General features: G+C 40.0%; 1 protein-coding gene across 1 annotated transcript in view; it reads right to left on the reverse strand.

Annotated features, from left to right (window-relative positions):
- Positions 1-7,900: 7,900 nt before the first annotated feature.
- LOC121854324 (probable E3 ubiquitin-protein ligase makorin-2) overlaps positions 7,901-21,910 on the reverse strand; it is a gene marked incomplete at its 3' end in the record, with an annotated part of 32,775 nt that continues 18,765 nt past the window's right edge. The window contains 2 exon segments of the mRNA XM_042348921.1: positions 7,901-8,148; positions 17,968-18,144. Of these exon segments, the coding sequence (XP_042204855.1) occupies positions 7,901-8,148; positions 17,968-18,144 (425 nt within the window).

Below are 21,910 nucleotides of genomic sequence, written 5' to 3' on the forward strand. Positions count from 1 at the left end.
GATGGTGGTTAGTGCTGATGGTGAGCCGATGGCAGAGCCGATGGTAAAGAAGATGGCAGAAAGGGCGGGGAGCGCTGTAGGCGAGGCGGTGGTGTGAGCGCTGACCAGGTAGTGCTGGTGGTGAGTATTGATGTTAGAAAACAGGTAGAAAAGCGATGGCAGAGTGCTGATGGTAGAAGTGAAGATGATGTAGAGCTGATGGTAGAAAAGCGATGGGTAGTGTTGACGGTGAAAGTTGGATGGTGAGTGCTGATGGTAGAAAAGTAGGTGAGTAGTGCTGGTGGTAGAAAAGGGTGGTGGCAGTGTTGATGGTGGAGCGCTGGTGGTAGGAGTGCTGATGGTGGTAGTGTTGATGGTGAAAACACAGTAGCGTTATTGCAGTAGTGCAGATGGTGAGTGTTGATGGTGGCAGTGCTGGTGGTGGCAGGCTGTTGGTACGGTGGTAGTGTTGATGACAACCACACAACAAAACCAAACACAAAACGGCGGCAGTGCTGGCACTGGTAGTGCTGATGGCAGTGCTTGCGGCGGTAGTGTTGCAGGCGCGAGAAGACGGTAGCGAAGCAGGCGGCACGAAGCCAATGCAGGCCATGGGTCAGTGCTGATGCAGTGCAGGTAAGCAGCAGTGTTGATGGCACAAAAAACGGTGGCAGCGCTGATGGTGAGCGATGGTGGTAGTGCTGAGCGTAGCGCTGGTGGTGCAGTGTTGATGCTGGTAGTGAACGCAGGTAAGTGCTGATGGTAGTAGTGATGTTGATGGTAGGCTGATGGCGGTAAAGCTGTGGTAGGTCAGGTAGAAAAGCTGATGCAAGAGCGTTGATGGTAGTGTTGACACTGGTGGCAGTGCTGGTGGCAGAGCGATGGTAGGATGCTGGTGGCAGTGCTGATGGTGCAGTGCCGCTGGTAGCGCTACAGGTAGTGCTGACGCAGTGCGGTGCGCAGCACGCTGACGATGGCAGTAATGCTGGTGGAAGAGCACGATGAGTGCTGGCGGCAGTAGTGCTGGCGGACACCACCACATGGCGGTGACAGTTGGTAGCAGTGCTGACGGTAGAAGATGCAGCAGTGTTGATGTGGCAGAAAAGCTGATGGAGTGATGTTGGTGGCAGTGCTGATGGTCCATGGTGGTGAGCAATGATGCGCTAATGCCGATGGTGGTACAGCTGATGCAGGTAGTGCTTGGCGGTAGAGCTGGTGAACGGTAGCGTTGGCGGGATGGCAGCGTTGATGGTGGTAAAAGTTGGTGGTGGCAGTGCTGGATGGCGGTAGTGCCGATGGTGGCAGTGCTGGTGGCAGCAGTGTTGATGGTGCAGTGTTGACGGTGGTAGTGCTGGTGGCAGTAGTGCTGACGGTGGTAGTGCTGACGGTGTTGAGTGTTGATGGTAGAGGTTGATGGTAGTGTTGATGGTGCAGAAAAGGGGCAGGTAAAGTGTTGATGGTGGTGAGTGTTGATGGTAGGAGTGCTGATCGGTGAGTCAAAAGAGTGTTGATGATGGCATGCTGATGGTGGTGAGCGTAATGGTGGTGAGCAGCATGGGAGGTGAGTGTTGATGGTGAACGTGAGTGTTGATGGTGGTGAGTAGCTGTGGTGGTAGCGTTGATGGTGGTGGTGTTGAGGTAGATGTTGATGGTGAGTGTTGATGGATGAGTGTTAATGGTGGTGAGTGTTGATGGTGTGAGTGCTGGTGGTAAGTGCTGATGGTGGTGGAGGTTGATGGTGGCCATGGCAGAGTGCTGATGGTAAGTAGTGTTGATGAGGTGGTAAGTGCTGATGCAGGTGAAGTTGATGGTGGTGGAGTGTTGATGACGAGTGCTGATGGTGGTGAGTGCGATCACACACCAAATGTTGGTGCAGAGTGCTGGTGGTGGTGTGTTGATGGTGGTGAGTGTTAAAGGTAGGGAGGTTGATGGTGGTGAGTGTTGATGGTGGTGAGTGTTGATGGTGGTGGTGTTGATGGTGAGGCTGATGGTGGTGGAGTGCTGATGGTGGTGAGTGTTGATGGTGGCAGGAGTGCGTTGATGGTGGTGGGGAGGTTGATGGTGGTGAGTGCTGATGGTAGGAGTGTTGATGGTGGTGAGTGTTGAGGTGGCGAGTGTTGATGGTGGTGAGTGCTGATGGTGGTGAGTGTTGATGGTGGTGAGTGTTGATGGTGGTGAGGCGATGGTGGTGGTGTTGATGGTGGTGAGTGTTGATGAAAGTTGATGGTAAGGGGAAGTGTTGATAGGTGAGTGTTGGTGGTGGTGAGTGTTGGTAGTGGTAGTGTTGATGGTGGTGAGGTTGATGGTGGTGGAGTGTTGATGGTGGTGTTGATGGTGGTGAGGTTGGTAGTGGTAGTGCTGATGCGTGAGTGTTGATGGTGGTGAGTATTGATGGTTGTAGTGTTGATGGTGGTGAGTGTTGAGAGAGTGCTGATGGTGATGAGTGTTGAGGTAGGCTAGTGTTGATGGTAAGTGTTGATGGTATGTAGTGCTGATGGTGGTGAGTGTTGATGTGGTGAGGATGGTAGTAGGAAGTTGATGGTGGTGGAGTGTTGGTAGTGTTGATGGTGGTGAGTGGATGGTGGTGAGTGCTGATGGTGGTGGAGGTTGTGAGTGATGGTGGTAACTGTTGATGTGTGGAGTGCTGATGGTGGTGAGTGTTGATGGCGGTGAGTTGATGGTGGGTGAGTGTTGTTGGTGGTGAGTGTTGGGAGTGTTGATGGGTGAGTGTTGATGGTGGTGAGTGTTCATGGTGGTAACTGTTTGTTGATGGTGGCGAGTGTTGATGTTGGTGAGTGTTGATGGTGGTAAGTGTTGAATGTAGAGTGTTGATGGTGGTAATGTTGATGGTGAATGTTGGTGGTGGTAAGTGTTGATGGTCGAGGTTGGTGGTGGTGAGTGTTGATGGTGGTGAGGTTGGTGAGTGCTGATGGTGGTAACTGTTGATGGTGGAGTGTTGATGGTGGTGAGTGTTGATGGTGGTGAGTGTTGATGGTGGTGAGTGTTGTTGGTGGTGAGGTTGGTGAGTGTTGATGGTGGTGAGTGTTGATGGTGGTGAGTGTTCATGGTGGTAACTGTTTGTTGATGGTATGGAGTGTTGATGTTGGTGAGTGTTGATGTAGGTAAGTGTTGAATGTGGTGAGTGTTGATGGTGGTGAATGTTGATGGTGAATGTTGGTGGTGGTAAGTGTTGATGGTCGTGAGTGTTGGTGGTGGTAGTGTTGATGGTGGTAGTGTTATCGGTGGCAAGTGGTGGTGTGGGGGAAATGACCCACATGGTCAATTCACACTATGTTGGCATATAATGGACCAAGTCTATTATTATTCTGCATTCAGATATAATGGACTTTCGGCTTTAACAGATCAGCTTCTTCCCCCTAATTAATCAGTTATATCGGGGGTTTGCTGTTCACCCTAGATTTCTTTCCATTAATTTTCTTCCTTGTACCATGAGACTATTCCTTACTTTTTATGCCTTTTTTATTTTTGTTATACCTCTTCTGCTATTTCTTATCACAGTAACCCTAAAACTTAACACATTTTATTCACTCCTCTGTTCTGTAACTCAGCACCTCCTGATATTGGGCGCTTATTAACTTTACATTTTGTCACAGCATTCTACTAATTTTACACCCAGCTAACACTGCTGCTACTTGTTCATCATACACGCAACCATTCTTTTAGCTCTATCTCCCCATTTCTTACCTGTTTTCAACCCTCATCTACTCACCCTGTCCCAATCTGTAACATCTTCTTTCTTTTGGCATTCACTTTAACCAACACATCTACTGTATATCATTCTATCAAAACAGATTAATAATTAATTTCCTTTACATTCACTATTAGCTTCTTACATATTCCATGTACAGTCGGCCACAAGAGTAAGTATACACCTACGGTTCAGGTTTGAGACAAAATGTTTGGTCACACTGTCCTGAACAGAACAGACAAAATTACAAAATGACCTGTAATTTATGTTTTATTCCTACATATATGTCATAAATACATTTGTTGTGAATGTTGTACTAGTGTCTTGTGTTTATATTACATGTAATATATTGTATCCAATGGTAGTAAACTTTTGCCTAATGGGATTGTAGTTGTCGTGACAGCTCCTCCTCCTCCTCCTCCCACTTTTCTTAACCTACTTTTTTTTTTTTACTGATGTTTGGATTAGTAAAGGAAGGAAGAGGAGTAAATAGAAGAATAAAAGGGAAACAGAAAATATTAGAGATAACAGGTGGGGGAGCTGAGTCATCATGTATCTGGATGCTAGTTTCAACGTTACACACACATTTTCGACCTTACAGCTACAGTGTGTATACTTATTCGTAGGTTCCCCTGTACATTATGAAAAGAAACTTTTATTTTAATGCTATAACATAAATTTCCATACTTACGTTATGAATACACAAAACTCCTTTCCTAATGCTAAGGGAAAAAAAAAATCGTCGCTATTTTAATGGGTATAGTCACTAACCTATGAATTTAACTACAACAAAACCAGTTATTTCTCATCTTCTCCCCAGATCAAATCAATCCTAAACTTCTAAGGCAAAATCTAGCTTTGGAGAAAAAATTTAATCCTGTAATTGATTAATGTACGAATACAGTTATCCCTCGCTATCAGAATGATCTTTTATCGAATATCAGCTTTCTTGAACGTTCTATTCTTGCACCTCATCTCGCTAGCCAAGGTAACATTCACTTATCCAAATGATGATCTGAAAGAAAAATCAAATTGCATGATGCACAGCCCAGGAGTCAGGTGGCCAGCCATTTTAGGAACATATTCTCACTCTAGGCACATGATGTCACCCCACCAATATCCTCCCACGCTCCTTCTGCAGCCTCCACGATCACCCAAGAGATCCCACAAGCCTGTGACGCTTGATGCCAAGCTTGAGATATTCAAGTGTTATGAATGGGGGAAGGCTCTAACTAAAATCGGGAGACCTAAACGGCCCTTTTCTACCATTGCCACAATATTCAAGCATGCTCAGATCAAGCATGCAGTGGAGAACATATTTTATTTAGTGTATCGTTGTTTTTAGGTCTAACACCTTACATAATGTTTTTGTAATTGTGTAAAGCTCAAAAATAAAACTAAAAACAGCAGTAAGCTCGGCTTACAGTACTGCATTATTTCCATCCAATTAATCAATGCTTGAAGGGCTTTCATAGAACCTAGCCTATTCACATAGCTTAGGATCCATAGAATTAAATAAAGTTTAGTGAGTGTCTTAATTCACACATTTTCCCAATTGGAATACTTTTAAATTTATGATAAAGCTCTCATTTGAAAATGGTGAATTAGCCCAGTCAATGCTACATCTTTAGGCTGAGTGATCCCATTGTGTAAGTATTTTTCGAAAATTTATAAAGTTGAAACAGAAGGCATCAGATGTCAAGGAGAGGAGAGAAAAAACAAGTTGTGAGTACTCATCTAGTATTTTACAGTCCATATCACTATCACCACCATCTAGATACAGTCCTAGTAGGTCCTCAATATGAGAAGTTTCATTCAAATCCTATACAGTATACAGTAATTGTGTTTACCATTATCTGCCTTCGGCTGTTTTTGGTCGCTGCAACCTTGAGATATACTAGGCTCTCTCTCCATTGTGTTTCAGAGTTATCTGAGCATCTTTGTATGATGGCCCCCTTATTGAGCAAAAAAATTGGCGGGTAATCTTTGATTACCTCTGAAAGTTAGCAACCCTGCCTTGCCAGCTAAAGGGCACTTTGAAGTCTACATTATAATGACCAGTTCCCACTCAGTAAAAGTTTGTTGGCAGTAGGATGGGTATCTAGTCATAAAACTTGCTTCAAATTTCCTTGATGGCACTTGGGACATCAAACTGTCAGGTAATCACAGCTAACTCACACGCTGGAAAATGGCCATAAAACAGTGATACCTATAATGATGATGAGCACAGAAATACAAATTCAGAGTGGGACAGCCCCAAAAAGAAAACTGCAATGGGTTTGATTCCCAAATGGAGCAGAGAACTGGGTTCTGTCCTTATACATACTCAGAAAATCAGAACCTGAAAAGCCAGGAACAGGCTTGTATGCATGAAAATAAAAGTATTTCTAGGGTTCTATGGAAACCCATTCCAAAAATTTAAATATAATAACCTTTTTTATGCACATTATTGTACTCTGGTTTTAGTGATCAGGTAGCCATAGGTACCCTGTAAACTCTCAAAGGATTCACTACTGATATGCAATGAGACCTTTGATATAGCAGCAACTCTCTCTTTCCTTATAATGACAAGGAAACTTTAATCTAGACATTTTTCAATGTGTGGCATTAAAGAACACACTATATTGAAAGGGAACCAAACTAAAACCACCTGACTTGGTATAATTCACACTAGCACAATACTAAATACCTAAGCCATGAAAATTTCAATAGGTCATCAGTGACGATGGTTCCCTAAATTACCATGTGAACTCATCACATCAAACAAACAAAACTACTGATCACACCAACTAAAACTTGGAGATAAATACAGCTATTAAAACTGACAATTCAAAACACATACTTGTATGAAATTTGATTCATCATTATCATTAAACTTACCACACATCCAAACTGGAAATGGAACTACTGTAAGTGACTAAATCACAATTTAAATTTCAATGATAGACAAGAAAGTCTGAGTACAAATAATATTTGCATCCTACATTGCACAGTGAACTGGGTTTCCTTATTAAATACTAGCCCTTGTGCACTCAGTAGTACTGTACTGTATATGGATATATTTATCATTGAGTGCACTTGCTGATGGCAGAATAACCCATTGATGAACTAGCATCCTGGCAAAGGAGTTAGGTAACTTTCTAGTTCCTGAATGCTAAAAATTACATGATAAACTGACTGTTCAGTGTATATGTATATATGTGTGATATATATATATATATATATATATATATATATATATATATATATATATATATATATATATATATATATATATATATATATATATATATATATATATACATACATACATATATATATATATATATATATATATGTATATATATATATATATATATATGTATGTATGTATATGTATGTATGTATGTATGTATATATATATATATATGTATATATATATATATATATATATATATATATATATATATATATATATATATGTATGTATATATATATATATATATATATATATATATATATATATATATATATATATATATATATATATATATATATATATATATATATATATATATATATATATATATATATATATATATATATATATATATATATATATATATATATATATATATATATATATATATATATATATATATATATATATATATATATATACAGTAAAGTTTCCAAGCAATAAATTGAAAACTGATAGATTTAATTATTTAAACTATTAACCCAAATGGGTAAAAAGTACGTATCTGAATATAGGCTAAGTTCAAAACGTGTTATTTTGAGTAAAAATTTATTTAACAACATCATATCCCACGCATGTATAGTATGCATGCAACAATTACGAATTGCTTTAACAATACATTAAAAACTCTTGAAGTGTTAGTTATACAACTACCGTAGCTACAGAGCAAAGCAGTATTACCGACAATGCTACACAGTGGGAGCATTATAAAAAAAATAAAAATAAAAAATAAAATAAAATAAAATATCAGAAAAAAAATGAATATCTGACAATTTAACTTTCTGCAACAAGTTCTACAGAATTTTTTGCCAAGTTTCCCTGGATCAGTAACAAGCTAATGAGATACAATTTTATAACATTTTTAATTACAATACAGCCAGGCAAAGCCATAGCAACTAAATGAATACTGTACTGTAATCAAATATTTCTGTGAGTGAATTCTGAAAGTGCATTGAATAAACTTCAGTACTTACGCTTAGAAATATTATCTTTGGCAAATCTAGGTACAAATTCAGGAGCATCCACCCATGATGATGGTGCAGGACTCTCTCCACATGAACTCTCTAAACTCTTTTGTCTACTGCTCAATCTTGGTAAAATACTGCTGCTGCTGTTATTATTGGTGCTATTGCTACTACTGGTGGTGGTGCCCAAACTTCTGGTACCACTAGTAGCAGGTGGGCCACTTGGAGGATTATATATGAATTCCTTGGCATGTACACTGAAAATGAATAATAATAAAGTGGCTTTCTTTAATACACTTGAAAAGGAATGAAGGAATGAAAAATGGGAAAATCAGAATAATCAGATACATAAATATCTATAATACATTTATCTAATAATATCTCTCATACCCTTTCCCCTCTGCTGCAACTAGAATACACTTTGAGATTCATGCTATACACTGAGAGACTGTACCACGGACACATATTTATAACATGATGTATAGTCGCAGTCAAAAGTAATTGCCCACTCCACCACCTAACCCCCACACCTGGCCGGGTCCTTTCTGCATGGTAAGTCAGATGGGGTGGAGAGGGGGAATGGTCGACTTGAAGGAGGGCCGTTTGCTGGGGTGGGGGGGGGTGATGTGATGCAAAGTTCCTTATCAGAGAGGGAGGGGATAGAAGAAAGCAGGGAAATTCATGAAAGATGGATGGATTTAATTTTTTTCACTGTACAGGTATTCCTTGAGATTTGAATGGGTTAAATTAAAAAAAAAATTTAATTAGGTGAATTTTGATTCTCGAATAAAATAACATGTGGTGAAAATAGGATTCAGGATTCAGTTCCCCAATGACAAAATAATATACCTCAATATCATACCTCAAAAAAAAAATCATTTCACAAACAAGAACAAACCTACCTCACTAATGATAAATCATACACAACTACAGTACTCTAATTTACTACCTAACACATGAAAGAATGAATAAAATACTGTTCAACTTCGGTACATTACCTTAAGGAAGGTCACAACACCCACATGGGATGATGGGAGGTTTGCATATGGAGGAACTTATTCTTTGTACATAAAATAATATATACCTGTACTGTACAGTAATACCCAGGTTAGCACTACCCTGTACAGCAATGTTTTGTTATAGCACTCTTGCTTGCAACTTGGAGTCACAAGTTTGAATACTCATAACACACCAAGAGCAACTCTCTGTATTTTCATTCACTCAGCCAATCAGCTCCAAGCACTCTGTTTACCCCAAACAGTAGCCACAGTCCCCCAACACCACCCACACACCCCAACACCACTCACACACCCCAACACCACTCACACACTCCAACACCACTCACACACCCCAACACCACCCACACCCCAAGTAACACGCGTAACTCACCAATATGTCAAGGGCTCAATCCTCAGCCCGGACACACATGAGAAAGGCGTTATCCAGTGTGATCCCCGCCAAATATCACAGGTTCCCTGGTCCCGGGTTTCCTCCTTGTACTACCACTGGATAGCCCGAATGGCTGGTACGCTGAGAAGAGGGGATAAAAAAAAAAAACCCTCTCTCTCTCTCTCTCTCTCTCTCTGTTGTATCAAGTTATCACATATTTTCATTAATTTCACTCTTTCAAAGAATCCTTAAATAATTCACAATTTTCTATTAAACCCTTGTGGGTTCCATAACATGGTTCCACAGGAGCCAAACTACAGGACCACTGGTGTTGTTGTTCTTGTTGTTAGTGGCAGTGTTGTTGTTGGCAGTGGTGGTGATGGTGAGTGGTGGTGAGTGTTGTTGGTGATGGCGAGCGGTGTTGTTGTTGGTGGCAATGAGTGTTGTTGTTGGTAGTGGTGGTGAGTGTTATTGTTGATAGTGGTGGTGAGTGTTGTTGGTGGTGGTGAGTGGTGTTGTTGTTGTTGGTGGTGGTGAGTGGTGTTGTTGTTGGTGGTGGTGATAGTTGTTATTGGTGGTGAGTGTTGTGGTGAGTAATATTGTTGTTGGTGATGGCAAGTGTTGTTGTTGGTGGCGAGTGGTGTTGAGGAGTACTGTTGTTGGCGATGAGTACTATTGTTGTTGGTGGTGGTGAGTACTGTTGTTGTTTTTGGTGGTGAGTGCTGTTGTTGTTATTGGTGGTGAGTACTGTTGTTGTTGGTGGTGGTGGTGGTGATGAGTGTTGTTGGTGGTGGTAGAGGTGAGTGATGTTATAAGTGGTGGTGGTGAGTATTATTATTGATGGTGGTGAGTGTTGTCAGTGGTGAAGGTGTGTGTAGTTGTTGTTGGTGGTGGTAGTAGTAGTGAGTGTTGTTGGTGGTGGTGGTAGTAGTGAGTGTTGTTGGTGATTTTGTGGTAATGATGTTGAGTGTTGTTGTTATTGTTGTTGTTGTTGTTGTTGGTGGTGGTGGTGAGTGTTGTTGTTGGTGATTTTGTGGTAATGAGGTTGAGTGTTGTTGTTATTGTTGTTGGTGATTTTGTGGTAATGAGGTTGAGTGTTGTTGTTATTGTTGAGTGTTGTTGTTATTGTTGAGTGTTGTTGTTATTGTTGTTGTTGTTGTTGGTGGTGGTTTTGTGGTAATGATGTTGAGTGTTGTTGTTGCTGGTGGTGGTGGTGGTGAGTGTTGTTGTTGGTGGTTTTGTGGTAATGATGTTGAGTGTTGTTGTTGCTGGTGGTGTTGTTGTTGGTGGTGGTGGTGGTGAGAGTTGTTGTTGGTGGTTTTGTGGTAATGATGTTGAGTGTTGTTGTTGGTGGTGGTGGTGAGTGTTGTTGTTGGTGGTTTTGTGGTAATGATGTTGAGTGTTGTTGTTGGTGGCGAGTGTTGATGGGGGTGGCGAGTGTTGATGGGGGTGGCGAGTGTTGTTGGTGAAGGTGAGTGTTGTTGATGAGTTGTTGTTCATAGTGGTGGTGGGCAACCGCACCCAGTAAGGTCATCCTTATGTGGTCGAAAACACAATCATAATCACAAATCCAAACTATACAACCTCCCTCTTTCGGTCGCTGCATGGAATGTCAGGGCCCTTCTGGATACTGGCACAAATGAGCATCCTGAAAGAAGAACTGCCCTTGTGGAAAAAGAGCTGGCTAGGTATAACATCGACATAGCAGCCATTAGAGTCCCGGCTCCCAGACGAGGGTCAACTCACAGAACAGGGGTCTGGCTATTCCTTCTTCTCGAAAGGTAAGCCTGCTGCGGAGAGAAACTGCATTTATGGAGTTAGCTTTGCCATTCGCCAACGCATCCTACATAGGCTAACTGAAATACCTATTGGGATCAACGAGCGCCTCATGACACCCCAAGTCCCAGTGAATCATTCAAGTCATGTCTTTTTCATCAGTGCATACGCCCCAACACTAGATGCAGAGGATGACATCAATGAGGCCTTTTATGCCGGCCTCGACAGAGTGCTAACCTCTACCCCCAGAGAAGATAAGGTTGTGCTCCTTGGTGACTTCAATGGCCGAGTTGGCAGAGATGTTGACATATGGCAGGGAACCATAGGGAGAAATGGACTGGGCAATTGCAATCCCAACAGCCTACACCTTCTCAGCAAGTGTGATGCACACAACCTCACTATCACCAATACCTTGTTTAGGCAGGAGGACAAGTTCCAGGGTTCGTGGCAACACCCACGATCCAAACATTGGCATCTCGTTGACTACATCATTGTCAGAAAAAGAGATCGCCGAGTTGTCCTCATCGCCCGAGCCATGCACGGCTCAGACCACTGCAACACTGATCATCGGCTCGTCAGAGCCAAGCTATCACTTCACGTCGCACCAAAACAGCGAAGGCAGCAAGCCTACAGAAAAGATTTCAACACTGAGCATCTCGAGGATCCAGTGGTAGCACATACTTTCAGAGAGCAGCTCGAACAGAAGCTGATAAACAACTCGACAACAAATAACCCAAATCCCAGTGTCGAATGGGATATTCTCAAAAACCTGCAGAGAGACCCTCAGCCAGATCGAGAGAATACACCAGGACTGGTTTGATGAAAATGACCCGTCAATCAATGTAATCGTTGAGGATAAACGTGCCGCTTTAACTGACTGGCAGAACAACCCTCGGTCTCAGACCAAAGCTGATACCTACCGCAAGAAGAAAGTGGTGGCCCAGCACAAACTTCGCAATCTCAAGAATGACTGGCTTAAAAATAAAGCATGTGAAACAGAAAAATTTGCATATCAGCACAAGATGCACAAATTTTTAAATTCCACTAAAACATTTTATGGGTAAATCACTCATGGCGCAGTCCCCCTCCGTTCATCCGAAGGTAACTCCCTAATTAAAGACGATTAAGGCATCCTTCAGCACTGGAAAGAGCACTACCATTCATTGCTTAACCAAAACACCAATGTGGATGTCCTGATTACCTAGCAGGTCCCTCAGTATCCAGAGCTAACCCACCTCAGTTATCCTCCATCCCTGGATCAGGCAGCTTTTATCATCAAACAGATGAAAAATAATAAAGCCTCAGGGACTGATGGAACCCCAGCCAAGGTGTATAAAGCAGGAAGACGTCTGTTGACCAACCATCTCCAGTCTCTCACTGGACATCTGTTGGTTATTTGGGCATTAGACCTATCAAATGCCAGGGTCATTAAGGCAGTCAACATCAAGCTATATCCACCAACCTTAACACCTTCTGATGTTAAAGATAATTCTAATATCACATACACTCTTACTATGTATGTGGCCCTTGACTTGCACCCTCCTACCTTACATGGGCCCGCCACCAATAGCTCTCCCCCCATCAATACCTCCCCCTTCGCCGCAGATATGGTAGTAGGAGGAGTTGATAATCACTTTTGACTACGACTGTACTTCTGTATTTAAAGAAGCCTCGTCATTCTTAGCTTCAATACTTCCAGCAATAAGAGATTGATACTACAGGTCAAAGACTGCTACGACACTACCAAATTTATGAAAGTGATACAATACAATCTAAGCATGTTGGCCCTGACATACTACCCAGTACAGTATTTTCAGGAAAAATGTCCTTACCTATTTGTACATGTACACTCCTTATTTCTTCATCAGTAGTTATATCTAGACACTATTTTTGTAAGCATGCCTAAAGTCAGCAACAAAATATTTTTTCACATTTATTTCATTTCCCTCTCAAAATTACTGTACAGTGGTCCCTCGGTTAACGAGCACAATCCGTTCCAGCAGGTTGCTCGTTAACCGAAAATCTCGTTAACCGAAACCATTATTTCAATGGGTTTTTGGGCAATTGGTTCCAGCTCACCGAAAATTGCCTAAATTCAACAAAAAAGGTAGAAAATTACACTTACTTTGAGGTGTGTATGTAGAAGGCTCCTGGATGCTGATGTGAATTTGAAGTGGGAGGTGGAGGAGGAGAAGGGAGAAGAGAAGGAAGTGGAGGTGGAGGAGAAGCATTTTACTGCTTCTTGGAAGGTGAGTCACCTTCCATGAAAATGTGAGGAACCTCTGGACTGACAGATTCTCCACCATGAACATCCTCTCTCCTTCTTGAAGTGGAAGGCTGAGGGCTAGCATCATCCTCTCTCCTTCTTGAAGTGGAAGGCTGAGGGATAGCATCTTGTTCCCTCTGCCTTTCACTGAAGAAAGTGTCAATTGTGGTCTGTGGGGCATCTCTCCTCCTCACCATTAACTTATGTTTAAAGGAGACCATTGTGTCTTCAACATGACACAAAGTTAGTTCAGATTTTTCCACATCTGGGTGCTTTGAAGCCAGTTCCCTGAACTTCTCCCAGTGGTAAATCACATCTTTAAACTCTGAAGTTGACATATGGTGATCACTTTCCATTTCCTCCTCACCATTGTCAGCCTCTAACATCTCATCCAGTTGCTTCAAGTCATCAGGAGTAAGTTCCTCCTCATGAAACATCACAAGCTCTTCGACATCATCCTCTTCCACTTCAAGGCCCAATGACTGGCCAATGGATGCAATCCCCTGGTCCAACTCTGTGTCATTCTGAAATCCCTCAAAATCATGGACTACTGATGGCCACAGTGCTTTCCATGAAGAATTGAGGGACCTAGTGGAGACTTCTTGACATGATGACACAACCAATTTTTCAGCCTCCAGGATGTTGAATTGTGTCTTCCAGAATTGTTTCAGTGTTAGTTCAGGATCATTGGAAGTTGCCTGATGACACCACCTAAACATTTTCTTCATGTACAACTTCTTGAAGTTGCTGATCACATTCTGGTCCATTGGCTGTATGATTGATGTAGTGTTGGGAGGCAAAAACAACACTTTCACAAAGTCAAATTGATACTCCAAAGTTCTGGCAAGGTCAGGGTCATGACCAGGAGCATTACCCATGAGGAGAAGAGCCTTTAAAGGGAGTTTATTGGTGGTTAGGTAGCTCTTGACAGAAGGGCAAAACTCCTCAACAGCCCATTCATTAAAGAGCTGTCTTGTCACCCATGCCTTACGGTTGGACTTCCAATAAACTCCAAGCTTTGCTCTTACCACTTTCTGTTGCTTGAACACCCTGGGGTTTTCAGAGTGGTAGACAAGCATAGGCTTCAGTCGGAAATCCCCTGAAGCATTGGCACCAAGCAATAGAGTGAAACGGTCTTTCATGGGTTTATGCCCAGGTAAAGAGGCTTCATCTCTGGTGATGAATGTTCTTTTGAGCATCTTTTTTCCAGAACAGCCCAGTTTCATCCACACTGAACACTTGCTGTGGAAAATAATTTTCTTCCATCAGTTCTTTAAATTCCACTAAACACTTTGCTGCCCCTTCCTTATCAGCACTAGCAGCCTCGCCATGCCTAATAACACTGAAAATGCCACTTCCTTTCTTAAATTTTTTGAACCAGCCTTTGCTGGCCCGAAAATCTTCAAATTCTGTGCCTGAAGAACCAGGTTGATCTGTCTTTAAATGTTCGTAAATCTCCCTGGCTCTTTCACAAATGAATTCAGTAGAAACTGAATCACCTTTCATCACTTTTTCCCGAATCCAGATGAGAAGTAACCTCTCTGTTTCTGAAATTAGGACTCTACCTTTAAACACTCTGGTAGATTTGTCTCTCACTTTCACTTCTTTAAATTTGTCTTTCTGTGCAAGAATTGTTGACAAAGTTGATGTCGACATGCCATATTCTATAACGCATTTGTTCTAATGCCTTCTTCATGTTTCTTAATAATTTCCTGCTTGGTTTGGATTGAAATCGATTTTCTTGATCTCTTAGGCCCCATGCTGGATTCAAACAATGTCAACACATTATCTTTTAAGTTTAAACTAGCTGTAAATAAAGAATATTTTCTTTAAAATAACACTGCACTGCACTATTTATTGTCAATATGTAAAATAAATTTCAAAATGACCAATAATTTGCTTGGAAACACAGAAAAAAAGCATTTAGTTGAAGAGTCTCAAGCAAGATGTTACCTCCACTGAAAACAGAGAGAGACCAATGCTTGTTTGGTGTGTTCACAGGCTGGATGGCGTGCCAGAAACTAGTGACCTTACCTTCAATTATGTTCAATATTTGTTAAAATGACTAAAAAATTTAATATTAAACTTTTAAAATTATTGAATAGTATAAACTTCTTGATATTTAATAAAATAGTAAGGAATTTAAGCCCTAGAACCGATTACTGTATTGGCGGACTAATACTACAGCTGGTTGACCGCCAAGTGCAAGCGAAAACATGTTGAGGTCGGCTCGTAAGAAACTCGTTAATCGAGGGATTGCTCGTTAACAGAAGTTTAGAATCTTATGGGAGGTAACTCGTTAATTGAAATCTCGTTAACCGAGGAGCTCGTTAACCGAGGGACCACTGTACTATTTTATTCTTTACTGCATGAATTAATTCCTATAAATGTTTTGAAGCTTCTGTTGGGCAAGAATCTGGTGACTTATATCTGCATATACCTGTACCCCACAAGGTTGGACTAAGTGAGGAAGAGAAGGGACAAGTTCTGGGATGAGTTGATGCAAGCAGTACCTGAGATAGGTCAAAGGAAAATTATTGTTGGAAGTCCTCGATACACGGCACCACTGTACATGGAATTTCTCACTTATGGAAATTGTATTTTAGTACCCAGGTTCATCATACTGTACAGCCAAAAATTCCACCGTTATAGAAAGTTTTGCGATAAAGGTTACTATATAATATGCCCTGCAAATAAAAACAAACAAACATAAAATAAAAAAGCATCCAAACTTCATTCAAAATTAATTCAACAATAAATAAACAAAGAAGTACCCTAAGTCAAAATTACCATTAGTACATACAGTAAAAGTCCAAAAATCCGGATGCCAGGAATCCAGACCACCCGAGAATCCGGACTTTTCGAAAACTCAAACTTTTTAAATTTAGCGGGCTTTTGTGGGTTATGTTAATGAATGGAGTTGCTTTAAAAAATTAATTTACATAATTCTAATAATAAAAGTAATTGTAAATTATAGGTAGCTAATTTTGTTAGTTTTGTAATTAGCTTGAACTGAAATGTAAAATTTGAGGCACTATAAATCTTTTGTGTGTATGTGTGCATGCGTGAATGCCACAGCTGCACAGGGACAACAAACGACCACACGATCGACACTTTAAAACAAGCAATCAAACTGTGACAACGTATGTAATTTTGAGTCCTACTCTTTCCATGTACAGAGTACAAGCCCATAATAATGGCCCCTAAAGTAGATAAACTTCATTGTGTGAAGAGAAAGAAGAACACATTGAAATTGAGTGACAAACTTGAAATAATTAAGAAACTAGAATGTAATGTGAGCAATGCTGTTCTAATGGAAACATACATTGGAAAGTCTACAATTTATGATATAAAAGAGGCAAAGAATAAAATTCTAGAATTCACAGCTTCTTCTGAGCCTTACATTAAAATTGCTGAAAGAAAAAGTTTACATTGGCCCAAATTAAAAAATCTTGGATAAAGTGTTGCACGAATGGTTTTTGTTAAAACGATCAGAAGGTATGGCAATTTCTGGACCGATGCTTATTGCCAAAGCAAAGTCTTTTAAGGAGCAAATGAACATTGAATCAGAGTGCACATTTAGTGATGGATGGCTTAGGAATTTCAAGACTTGTCATGGTATTAGACAGTTTGTTTACATTTTTGTCGTGTTGACTTTATTTTTCTTTAAAACTGCTCGTTTTGAAAAATGAAGCATGCTTTATTTGCTAATGAATAAACTATCAAAATGTACCTGTTCATCTCTTCTTTATTCCTCCTTAAATTTTAATTTTAAAAGTACTGCCTGAGAATCTGGAAAATCCGAAAATCCGGACCGACCCAATCCCCAAGCAGTCCGGATTTTTGGACTTCTACTGTACTTACTGTACTGTACCACCATCATCACTGCATGTCATCTACCCTGAGTTTGTTTACAAGAATAAAAGTTCAGTGAACCATACCTACTGTGACCAAAGCCCTTAAAGTGGTAATAAGACATTAATTCATTTACTGATATTAACTTGACTATAATTGTTTATTCTTTTTCATAATAAAGTGAGATTATTATTTGTATTGTATATTTAGGATGGTAAATGTAAACACACGTTCCTGTTATTGAGGTCTAGGAAGTGAACAGGCAGTTACTATCATTCTGAAATCCCAATTTTATGTAAATGGAACACACACAGAGAGTGAGTGAGTGGGTGGGTGTGTGTGTGTGTGAGAGATGTTGCTTTACCCTTAAATGATGGCGAGATTTCTACATGGACATACTATTTCCTGTGATGGGGAAAGATGCGAGTTTAAAAAAGGTCGTGTAAGTAAACTTAATAATAAATTTTAAAATATATCCAGAAATTCAGGCAGAGTTTGGGTGCTTTATCGGGGAAAAGTGGGGGGTGGAAGAGGTTTTGCCCAGTACCAATTGACCTTTTAACATGTAAACTATGTTCATCACTTTTGCGGAACAAAAGTGATGAGCCTACAGTACTGTATATAATTTGAAATTTCCACTGAGAATAAAAAGATAAGTAGTATTTGGAACAGGTGTATTGTAGTTTGCTGAATACTGGTAAGAGTTAAGTTCTGCCATGGGACCATGTTTAAAAGCATAAAATATTACTTTTTAAATAGATATATGCCTACACACAGTAACAGCCCTCACCTTACACCAAGTGCACTTGGTTGACTAGACTGCATTTTTGTTTCTTGATGACCATCTCGATGTCTTAGGTCAAATCTGCCATCCAACATGGCCTGAGAGCAAGGGGTACCTCCAGTAGGATCTTCTTGCTCAGTATAATCTGATTGATTATGGTGGTCTGGGCGGATGTGATCATATCTGTTAATTCAGGATGTATATATTAAACATTTGGTAATCACTGAAATGTCACACATACCTTATCATAGGTAATTTCACTCAAGTAAGGACATTAAATAAGACATAATAGATAAACACACACACACACTAACAACTATTAAAGCATTTTCAAAATTTCAACTGCAGCAGGTACTGTACTGAACTCTTTAATGCTTTAACTGGCTAAAGCATTATGCATGATTTCATAATCTGCATAATTTTTAAGCTAATTTGCCCAATTTCAATTTAATGAAAATAAAAGTATTTTCACAAAGTTAGAAAAAACTCAAGACACAAATAATCTTTACCAAACACATACATAATTAAAAAATTCATATAAATAATATTCATAAATATTCATTAAATTTGTGGTAAGGAATTGTAAACTAATTTTTAACAACAAAAGAACATGAAGGGACAAATTCCTTACAAACATACAGAATGCTTGCCTTTAAGGAGGAGATAAAGGAATTCAAGAGAAAAATACAGTACTACAGTTTAGTTAACACAGTATAACCTTTTCTTTTCTTTTTAAACCTCTTTCTGTTCTTATTTTTTCGGCCCCCAGGCCCCGTTGTGGGTCGTTCAACCTGTGCCCGGGTAGGCTAATTCCCGTATGTATGTATGCACTGTATGTATGTATGTATGTATTAGCAGGAACAATTGGTGCAGCGCACTTCCGGGGATGAGAGATTTCCGGCTAACCAGACGACTTTCTCAAACCCGGAAAATCACCCATCCCCGGAAATATTTCCGGTTAATAGAAAAAACTTTCCAAGTGTCTGAACTATGCATCTTGCACAGACAAACACCAGCCCACATCCTCAGAATGTTTCTGTGTGCTGGGGAGTTTTCCAAGTCTAAAGGAAAATTCAACATGATATGGTCATGAATGAAGCTGTGTGTTACAGCAAAGACTGGGTGGGGGGTTTCCACTCCATTAGAGCTGTGGGGGATTAGTGGGTCTCATTTAGCTGACCTGACCTGACACAATGTCAAGTGGAGGTAGGGTGGGATATTAATGCTCTCATATTACTGACCTGATACAATGTCAGGTCACCCACTGTTGGGTGGGGGATTAGGACCTGAAGATGTCTTGAATTAACAGGAAGGCTAAAATACAGTATTTTTTATACCCGGTACTTACACTTATCACATTGTATTCCTTCAACATAACGTTACATAAAATTTTAAAATGTGTAATGAGAAAGCTGAAAGGTGTGGGTGACAAGAGCGATGGAGTGGAAAGGAGTGGTAACATGCACCAGTATTGCCAGGCGCTATGCTCAACAGCCGATCTTTTAATTCACCACCATGTAGTTAACCACGCATAAATTTATGTCATACAATATGGGGGTGTGTGGGTTGTGTTAGGGTGTCTGGGGGTGGTGTTGTGGTATTACCGTATTTGCCGGCATATAAGACGCACCCCTATTTTACAAGGATATTTTGTGCAATTTTTTTTTTAAGTACGTTTTGCCATACAATTATTGAAAGTGATTTTAAAGTGGTTTTGTTGGGGGAAACATATGATTTTGTGCATGTAAATACAATGTATACTGGAATCAAGTAGGAAATCATATACAGTACAGTATAGTAATATTATACTAACCCAACTCTACCTCTGGTCAGAGAATTACCGACAGGATGTGAAACTCGTATTTTTGTCTGTGATGTTTTGTGTTGCCATGATCGGCCACCAGGGTGTAGCACCATCGCTATTGTTTTGGCGTCATCGACTCATTGCAAATGGCTGACTGGCGGCTGAACTTTCTGTTAACATTTCTTCATCTTTCTAGGAGCATTTTTCATTTAGATAATAAACAAATATTTCTTAAAAGTAATACAGTCCTTAAATGATGGAAGACGTGTATCTTGTGTGGGTTACGTATGCTGAGGAAGGAGGTACAGTGAGATGTTGTGAGCTTCCCTCTGCCGTTAAGCCATTATTTACGTCTTCAGCAAATTTGCCGTAAGCTTGTGATAATAGATTGTGAGAATTGGCTTGTTTTTCGGTACACCTAGACCCCGACTTACGACGGGGTTAGGGACCCAAATCCAGGTCGTAAGTCCGACATAGATAAAAAAATTATTATTATTATTTTTTTTTTAAATAAATAATCTACAATGAAATACAGTACAGTAAAAGTAATGAATAATGAGGAATGGATACAGTACAGTGAAAGTAATAAATAATAAGGAATGTTTACAGTGTGACTGAGCACTTACCTTTAATGTAGTCAGCTGAATGCACATGGGGCCCCCATAATTTTCTAATTATACATGGAGACTACATTAACTGGAAACGTTTCGGTATAGAAAATGCGTGTCATTTAAAAATTTTTTTTTTTTTTTTATCTATATCTGAGGCGGTCGTAAGTCCCGACGGTCGTAAGTCCACGTAGTCGTAAGTCGGGGTCTAGGTGTATTTTATTATTAGTAATATTATTAGTAACACAAGTTTTGTGCTTAGTGGACTACTGCTCGTCCCAGACTCCCTAACTAGGCACCTCCGCCTATGGAGCTTGGCCTCCCATCCATAAAACGGGTGCATTAGATGCAGGGTAATTTGTGATGCATTAAGAAATAAATAAAAATGTGTCTTATACACCAGCAAATACGGTAATTAATAAATAAGCAATATTGCATCGTCAATGACAGTCGTTTGATGAATAATAGCGTACTACAATTGTCAGTACTATTCATCAAACTACTGTACTGTACTGTCATTAACAATACAATATTTATTATTATTATTATTTTTTTTTTTTTTTTATTTATTTATTTTTTTACAAGGATTAGCCCACCCGGGCACGGGTCAATGACCCACATCAGGGCCTGGGGGGCAAAAATATAATAATAATAATAACAATAATAATAATAATAATAATAATAATAATAATAATAATAATAACAATAATAACTACTGTACTAACAAAATCTAATAAAAAAATAAAATAAAATATTACAGTATACTACTACTACTAATAATAATACAGTAATATTAATATTAATAATAAAATTTAAAAAAAATCAATATTAAGAAACGATGTACTGTATGCATGTTGTGTTGTCAAAGTAAGAGAAACAATTGAGACCCTGCAACCGTGTGTAAATGAGGCAGAAAGTCACATCAGCAACCTGGGACTTGGTCACAATTTTTGTTATGCCTTATAACAGCAGGTTCTACCATTAGACAACACATTATGCTTCCAATATCTTCCCAGGCGGTAGCACCTCCCTGTGTGGGAGGCTTAAATGCTGTGTTGTAGGTTAATTGTGTCCTATGTACAGTACTGCACAACAAACTGCACAAAAAACAGTAGCGAGCAACAGATGAACCTTGTAGGGGGGCTGGTGACAAAGAATTATGCACTAAGCTTGCCCTGAGGCTAGCCTGAGGTGTATCTACAAGATACATTAGCCAATTACAGATGTCCCAAGAGGTCACATGACAGCATTAGCCAATCACAGCGCGTGAGCCTCCGACCAAGTTATCCCGAGCGTCTCAGCTTCCTGCCACCCACGCACAGAGGACCCATGAAGCAATAGTTTGTAATTTTTCTATACATGTCATAGTACAGTATTTAATATTTTATATTATAAATGACAAAGCATACACCATAAGTGGCTGATCATACGAGAATATATAATAATAAATGTTGGAGGTGTGTGTATTGCTGTATCGGATTAAAAGCTAGGGCCCTTTTCTCGAAATTTATAAAATACATTCATGAAAATGAATGGA

This window comes from Homarus americanus, unplaced genomic scaffold (genome assembly GCF_018991925.1).
Source record: "Homarus americanus isolate GMGI-L3 unplaced genomic scaffold, GMGI_Hamer_2.0 scaffold54443, whole genome shotgun sequence".
Taxonomy (NCBI): Eukaryota; Metazoa; Arthropoda; class Malacostraca; order Decapoda; family Nephropidae; genus Homarus; species Homarus americanus.